At 39.7% G+C, this 8017-nt stretch overlaps 1 protein-coding gene across 1 annotated transcript in view; it reads right to left on the bottom strand.

The window, feature by feature from the left end:
* Positions 1-8017, bottom strand: part of LOC106806499 (vacuolar protein sorting-associated protein 41 homolog) — a 54977-nt gene that overhangs the window by 20692 nt on the left and 26268 nt on the right. The window contains exons 16-18 of the mRNA XM_014808466.1: positions 6951-7001; positions 6534-6593; positions 5800-5932 (exon numbers count right to left, since the gene is read on the bottom strand). Coding sequence (XP_014663952.1) covers positions 5800-5932; positions 6534-6593; positions 6951-7001 — 244 coding nt within the window. The remainder of the gene's footprint in view (positions 1-5799; positions 5933-6533; positions 6594-6950; positions 7002-8017) is intronic.

The following is an 8017-nucleotide window of genomic DNA, read 5'->3' as shown; positions in this document are numbered from 1 at the left end:
ATATAATATGATACATAATTGCCAAACTCTACCTAATTTGCATAATTTTTTTTTAAATATCAAACTCCTAGCCCTTATTCATTTTCACATACCAAAAACGAGCAAAATCCGTTGAACCTGAACTGACTGGCAATTCCCATTTTTGCCAAAAATTGCGCGTGGCTCGAAAGTACGTCGACTGGCGTGCTCCAAAATAGGACGTTTAATATGGGAGCATAGCAGTAACAACTATACCCAATTTCAAACATGTGGTCAAACGGTTCCTGAGTTATCGTTGACCGTAGTCAAATGTTGACGGACGGACAGACGGACGTACGACGGACCGACGACCCATGGCAATAGCTCAGCTTGACGATGGCAAGGTGAGCTAAAACCAGCATGAGATCGCGTGAGTCAATGGCTGTCTATACAGATATACAACACTTCTAGTTTGCTTATCGATGGACTGAGTGACCAAGTGTATAACTAGTACATCTCCCTTGGCTTGTCCAGGAATGAATGACCAGGTATACAAAAGTCTATATCACAACTGACTTGTTGACAGACTAAGTGATCAGGTATATATATCTGGTATATCATACCTGGCTTATCGAGGAACTACGGGACCAGGTATACAACAGGTGTATATCACACCTGGCCTAGTGAATTCATTGGGTGACCATGTAATTAAAAGGTACAAGTCTCACCTGTAAGTTGTAGTCTTGCATGATCTTAACGAGCGAGTCCCTGAGGTGGGGATGTGCAGGCCTGGACGAATACGCTGGATCAGCATGATGGGGTCGACATGCGTGCCAATGTTGTCAGATAGCACCGTGATAAAATCTGTGCAGGCAAATTGGCCAAACGACATTTAAAGTGATTACGTCACGAATTTCTAGTAGTATATTTGTGTGTTATTTGTACATAATAAAACGTAAGAAAATACATTAGTGTTTCTGTTTACTTTTCATGCTTATATACCTTCTTTATATGCCCTAATTTGCCGTGAAAAACAGAGAGACGCCAGTATCTGAACAGTACTGGGGAATAGTGTTAGACAACAGAAATTACCAAATCGTCTAAGTTTTTGCAAATTTAACAACGCTAAAAAACATTTTTATCAGGTGAGAGTTTGAAGATATAGTATTAATAACGTTAGTTCTTACTTTTATATGTAAAAAAATGGCAATTTTTTTTACAAATTTTACCATGGAAAATTCGTTGACGTAGTCAATTTAATTAGACAGTAACGTCAATGGGAAAGTGATAAAACCTTTGCATGGCAGATTAAAATACAACATTAAATATACGACATATTATTGAACTGCGTAGCAGAATTATGACAATACATTACATTAAACTACATTTTGAGACATGTAACAGTAATATCAACATGACAGTGATAAATTCTGCACGTGAGGTTGAGGTATGACATTACATTAATATTGCATTACAGACCAGGGGGAACATTGTCAATACGTATAATATATAGTACGTATATTTACGTATAATATATTATCAAAGGTCGTTATGATATTATTTTTGAAGTGAAATGCACACGAAAGTTGTGGAAACATTTTATATTTATAAATGGTAATAATTAATTTATGTTTCTGACAACGGGCCTAGTACGTTAGATTATACGTATATCACCTGTAACTGTAACATTAATACGTATATGGTGATTGACAGACAGATTGGTGCATGCACGCAAAATCGAATCCCCAAAGAGCTCACACTTCATTGTGTACGTTATGGAAAAGAGTATACATTACACAGGCATAATTAAATTCCTACAGAGTGCTGCCTAATGACGCGACAATATATACTCACCATTAGGGCTGTAATTACACATCCTGTCTACTAACCCTCACGTTAGATCAACCCTAGTATCATCCCATCAGTATAATAGCTCCTGGCACATTAACCCTACAGGTTTTACATGATTATTAGGCTACCTATATACATATGAAAGTATATGAATAGAAAATAGAATGAGGTGTCCTTTTTATTTTTGCCTGCTTTCGAAAAATATGACTCATACGCGAGGCTTCACAACAACAGAATGAACAACAGAAGCCTGAAAAAGAGACATGTTCTCGAAAGCTTGCAAAACAAGAAATGACACTTCATTCTATTTGTTTATATTCATATATTTTCATCTATATCTGCATGGTAGCCATGTGTTTTACTTTTAATTTATACAATACATGCATGCGCGTGCGTGCGTGCGTGCGTGCGCTTGTGTGTGTGTGTATGCATCCGTGCCTGCATGCGTGCGTGCGTGTACAAATCTGCTGGTGTCATAAACTGCCTGATAAAAAATGTTTAAACCCACATGGGGTCAACAGAGTATACAAGGGGAGAATACAGCGTTGTTGATAACTTGATAGACACTTTGCATGTATGGTTGAAATGAATAGATTTGAATACATAGGATCGCCATTGTGAAGGCAATGGCATAATTTGGATAATGCACGTGCTATATCCACAAGTGGGTAATTTACTACACGAATGCTCATGATTAGAAACAATGTTACGCATCGACTGGTGGCGGTGGCCATTGACTGCAAGGTTAATCATACAAAAATTACAAAGAAAAGTGAATATGTTTGTTAACAACATAAATACACCATTGCAGGCCGTTGGGCAAGAAACATACACAAGAACATAACCTACACTGTGACATCGTTCCCCTCACTCGGTGGTTCTTTTGCCCATTAATTTTGTCATGAATGTCAAACAGTCTAAACAAAGTCAGACAGGAGTGCTAACATAAAAACACTGGAATATGCAAAATAAATTTAGGCATTAAGAAGAACGTGCGGCGTGTACACATACAGAGTGGTAGGCCTATGTGTAGTATGGTATCATTATTAGTGTTTATTACTTTACCTTAAAAGGTGTTTATTAGACTTGATGTATGTTACAGGTAGAGCAATGTGCGTATCATGCACATACTGACTATGATTGATTATGCGTGCAGGACACCCAACAGCGCAGCGAAAGCCCGTTTAGCAGAGGACCCAATATCTGCATGTGCGCTGCTACCCATACTTGACCCCTGCAGAATGATTTCGTGGACGCATAACCACGTCGGGCGTGGATTGCTGCCAGGCTTGCCACATTGCCTCATCATGCTACAAGTCACACGTGGCTGAGTGAACCATGCGTGGCCAAGATTATGCTAGTTCACCCTAAACCGACCAGGCTCTCGACTGTTACACGGCGTAGGAACCTCTCGCCAACGTAGTGTTAAGCGAGAAGGGAACTTGTGTCTAGTTCCACTCATGCCGCCCTAGGCTGCACCAGAGAATTCTGGCAGAGCCCATGGCTACGTAGGTAGAGCTAAGTGTAAACAAGCCACGCAGGCGATGAGATCCGGGGCGACAATATACGCTTTCAGCGTTTTTGTCCTGCGCAGTGCATTAGTTTCTAAAGGGCATATTTGAACAGCGGCGCCATAGCCTTAGGGATCCGCCGACCCTGTTTAACACACTTGAATGACGACGATACTATTTATCCAGGTGACTGTTCGTGGAAGGAACATTTTAGGAAAAAGAAACATATATTTTAAGTACATTTCAAGCGCCTGTATGTACAATATTTAGTGGTATTTATATACCGAGCTTAGTGACTGGTTTATCACGAAATTTACAGGAGAATCTCACCTGTTTTATCCAGAGATTTTAATAGCAAATTTTACTTGTCCTTTCCATAGATTGGGCAACCATGCAATTAACAGGAATATTTCACCTAGCTTGTCAAACGACCAGGTGATCAGGTATAACAACAGGTATATATCACACCTGGCTGTCAAGAAACTGTGGGTGATCAGGTATACGTAGGTATATATCACACCTGCTTGTCAAGAGACTGTGTTGATCAGGTCTTCCACAGCTCACGGTCATCATGTTCTTGCAGAATTCGATTGCGCGATCCACGTCTCTCAGCTGTTGCGTTATGAGGGACAGAGCCTCCTTCGTGTTACCTATGCGACCTGAGATGCAAAACAACATGACGTCAATGCATGGTCCTCTGCCTTGCAACTAATATTTTTACGAGTGATCGATCTTAGAATCAATACCAAAAATTGTTCTCCAGTAAACGAATATTTTCCAAAAATGAAGGATGACTATAATAGAATTTTCAGTGATTATCGTCAGAATTTCAGAGATTTGCTATAGGCCCTACTATCTAGTAAGCTACTTTGTGGTGTGTCACGTAAATTTGCAAGTCAAAATAAGGTAGGATGTACCTATGTTTTAGTTAACTTAATTTGTGAGCAATTCTACTGCTTTTTTATCTGATTAAAGGGGAATAATTTATGTTCCCAGAAATTCCAATGTTAAAGCACTTAATGAAAGTGTCAATGACACTGTAGCTCACCTTGGTGTGATGAAGAGGGAGGGGGATATATAAAGCAAGAGTATATATGGGAGAACTCCATTATATAGCATATCTCCCATTATATACTCTTGATAATGCATATATGCAATAAGTTTTGATGCGAAAATAAATGTTTCATGATCTGAAAGTCTGAGATCTTGACGAGAGATGGCGGCTACACCTAAATGATCGCCATTTTGGTTTTCGAATATCGCGCAAATAAAAAACAATAAAATATTCCAGTAAAATTTACTGTAACGAAGAATCTAAAACACAATAATACACGTATATAGGTATGATTGTAGAGTTGTTGACCAGTTAGACAAAATAAACATAATAGGACGTTGTCATAATCTCCCATAGAAGTAACAAACTGGTTTATATGTCACAGTAATCGATTGATCTCGTTTGTATTCGCCAGATGGCGCCACCTAACTGGGGGCCTTGTTTTAGAGAGTTACTTGCGAGCAGTTCGCGAGCCAGCATGTACCCCAGTTTGCCTTGAATATACTTGCACTTGTAGTAACGGTATACCGCTCCTTGTGTTGTCATTTAATAAGCATCACACTATCACATTATAGGGCTAGCCTTACACATTCAGCATACAAATTTAACAAAATCGAATGAATTTAGATGGCCATTTCATTTTTGGCCAAAAAGTGGGCGTGGCTCGAAAGTAGGTCGACTGGTGTGCTCCAAAATAGGAAGTTCAAATCTCTCCCATAGGAGTAACAACTGTATTCAATTTGAAACATGTGGGTCAAACGGTACTTGAGTTATCGTTGACCATAGGCAGACACTGAAATGCATAGTGAAATTGCCAAAATCTACCTAATTTGCATAATAAAAAAAAAAAATAAAAACCCGTGAGATATGTTATGGGGCCAGTCCTTAGTCATTCATATACTAGAAATGAGCAAAATCCGTTGAACCTGAACTGACTTATGGCCATTTCCATTTTTGCCAAAAAGTGGACGTGATTCAAAAGTAGGTCGGCTGGCGTGCTCCAAAATAGGACGTTCAAACCTCTCCCATAGGAGTAACAACTGCATGCAATTTGAAACATGTGGGTCAAACGGTTCTTGAGTTATCGTTGACCGTAGCCAAATGTTGACGGATGGATGGACGGACGGACAGACGGACGGACATACGACGTACGACACCCCATGGCAATAGCTCATCTTGACAATGTCAAGGCGAGCTAAAAACGTCGCATTCTTTGCAAAAAAGTCACCTGGTCATTAACATGCAGGCTACCGTACTCTCTAAATAAATACTGCAAGACAAACAATTCTGTTGCCCTATTAGAACTGTAAATCATATAAAAATAATTATAATAATATATCATAACCCTTTAGAGCCTTCTCTGTCAATATTTAATTAGTATCAAAGAGCAAGTGAGTTCTCCTCTACGAAAGTGATTTTATTTACCAAGTAGGAAAACAGTCTCAGGAATAAATTTCCTCTTCTGACACTCCTCCAGTGCCCTCTGTAGGGGATAGTAGCTACTACTCTTTAAAAAGGAGAGTAGCTTCTCTGGATTATACTGGGCATACAAGCTGACCTGGAAAATGCAAGCAGATAGTAATCATTATTATTAAAAATAAATTAAAAACCTATTACCTATCGGACAGCTAAAATATGCCACCGTAATTAATAAATGATGGTTGATCCTTGACAAACGTTAAACAAGTTAAAAATGCTAAATAATAAATTTCAACAAAGTTTACGCATCTCGTGAACTCATTAAATTACAAACGTAATTATAGTGCAATATCTATGAATCCATTCATCCATCTGTCTATCCACCTCTCTCTCTCTCTCTCTCCCTCTCTTTCTCTCATGATCTCATCCCCCCCTCTCTCTCTCTATATATATAGTAAATGCATAATTTAATTGATTTATGTGTTAGTTAACGTTAAAACTAATGGCACTAACTTATCACGAAAACAGTACCAAGATTCAATTAATGCACCAAATATATAGAGAGATACTATACAAACTTACAGAGACCATTAAGAATTTCGAATTCGCATAATGTTAATTTCATCTCCCATTCTGACTCATCTATATACAACATTTCCTGTACTTAGTTGATTAGTTTAGAATATTCTGCTGTCAAAACGAGCAGGTTTATATGAGCAGTCAGTGGCGGGTACACGCACCTGCAACCCATGGTACTGCTGCCCAGCATGAGGGTCCTTCTGAAACAACTTGTCCAAATACTGCAGAAAGAAACAATATTGTGGGTAAACAATGGTATAAGCGATATCTTTTTCACGGCATAGGCAGTCTGACAACATACGGTGAACGAGTTATTCACATACGTAGCTATTTACATATCATATGTAGACTGTACATACTTTACAGACTGGTTCTCTTCTTGTTGACGATTTAGAAGGCATAATAGCACAGATAACTGAAGCCAATCTCAACTTTAGAGGGAAACTAAACCAAACGAATTTTACCAAAGAAGGTTTGAGAATGATCGAGACTAATTTGGACTAATCAAAGGCTCGCCTAATTTTCATAATGCAGAGTATTTTGATGTTTCGTGTTTATTACGCAGTCATGGCACATACCACATGTTGTAAATCCGGTCGTCGTTCCAGCTGCTTCACCACCATATCAATCTGTAAAAACGCAAGACCATACATGCATACCTAGTTATAGTTACTCGTATCGGCTTTCAGTCCACAGAGAGGATAATGCAGCCGTATATGTACAATGTCTGACAAATCCACATGCAGGCATCGAGCAAATATTGGAAATAAGCCATGCGCATGATAGCATCCAATGTTCGATTTCCAGTCAATCTACTGTTTATCTGGCAACGGTTCGAACAGGAGAGCACGGAGGAAGCCAAATGACCACACAAATTATCAGCAAGTGAACTGCCACTCGCGACACACAGAGGCACGTTGAGACAACAACACCAGCATCGACGAAGATGTGACCGTTGATTTACGCATCCACAATAAGCATAATTATTGTGTGGAAAACACACACACATCTGTATACCTGCCTGATACAACAGTAATTAGTATAGAGCGATTATTGTGTTAAGAGCACACGGACATGTGTGGACCTGCTAAATACACTACAGTATAGAGCGATTTTTGTATGGAGAGCATGCGGACATCTGTAGACCTGCTAAAAAATGACAATATAGAGTAATTCTTGTGTGGAGAGCAGTACGCGGACATCTGTAGACCTGCTAAAGACCCTATAGTATACAGTGATTCTGGAACACATGGAGAAGTCGATAACACCCCAGTAGTATCATACCCCCACTGGACATGCAGCTACACCACGTGTGTAACATTACCACACTACAGTAGGATCATCCCAGCTACACCACGTGTGTAACATTACCACGCTACAGCAGGACCATCGCAGCTACACCACGTGTGTAACATTACCACGCTACAGTAGGACCATCCCAGCTACACCACGTGTGTAACATTACCACGCTACAGCAGGACCATCCCAGCTACACCACGTGTGTAACATTACCACGCTACAGTAGGACCATCCAGCTACACCACGTGTGTAACATTCCCACGGTGCAGTAGGACCATCCCAGCTACACCACGTGTGTAACATTACCACGCTACAGCAGGACCATCCCAGCTACACCACGGGTGTA

This window comes from Priapulus caudatus, unplaced genomic scaffold, assembly GCF_000485595.1.
Source record: "Priapulus caudatus unplaced genomic scaffold, Priapulus_caudatus-5.0.1 Scaffold165, whole genome shotgun sequence".
Lineage (NCBI taxonomy): Eukaryota > Metazoa > Priapulida > Priapulimorpha > Priapulimorphida > Priapulidae > Priapulus > Priapulus caudatus.
The sequence above is the reverse complement of the archived record's forward strand: the minus strand, read 5'-3'. Positions and strand labels throughout refer to the sequence as shown.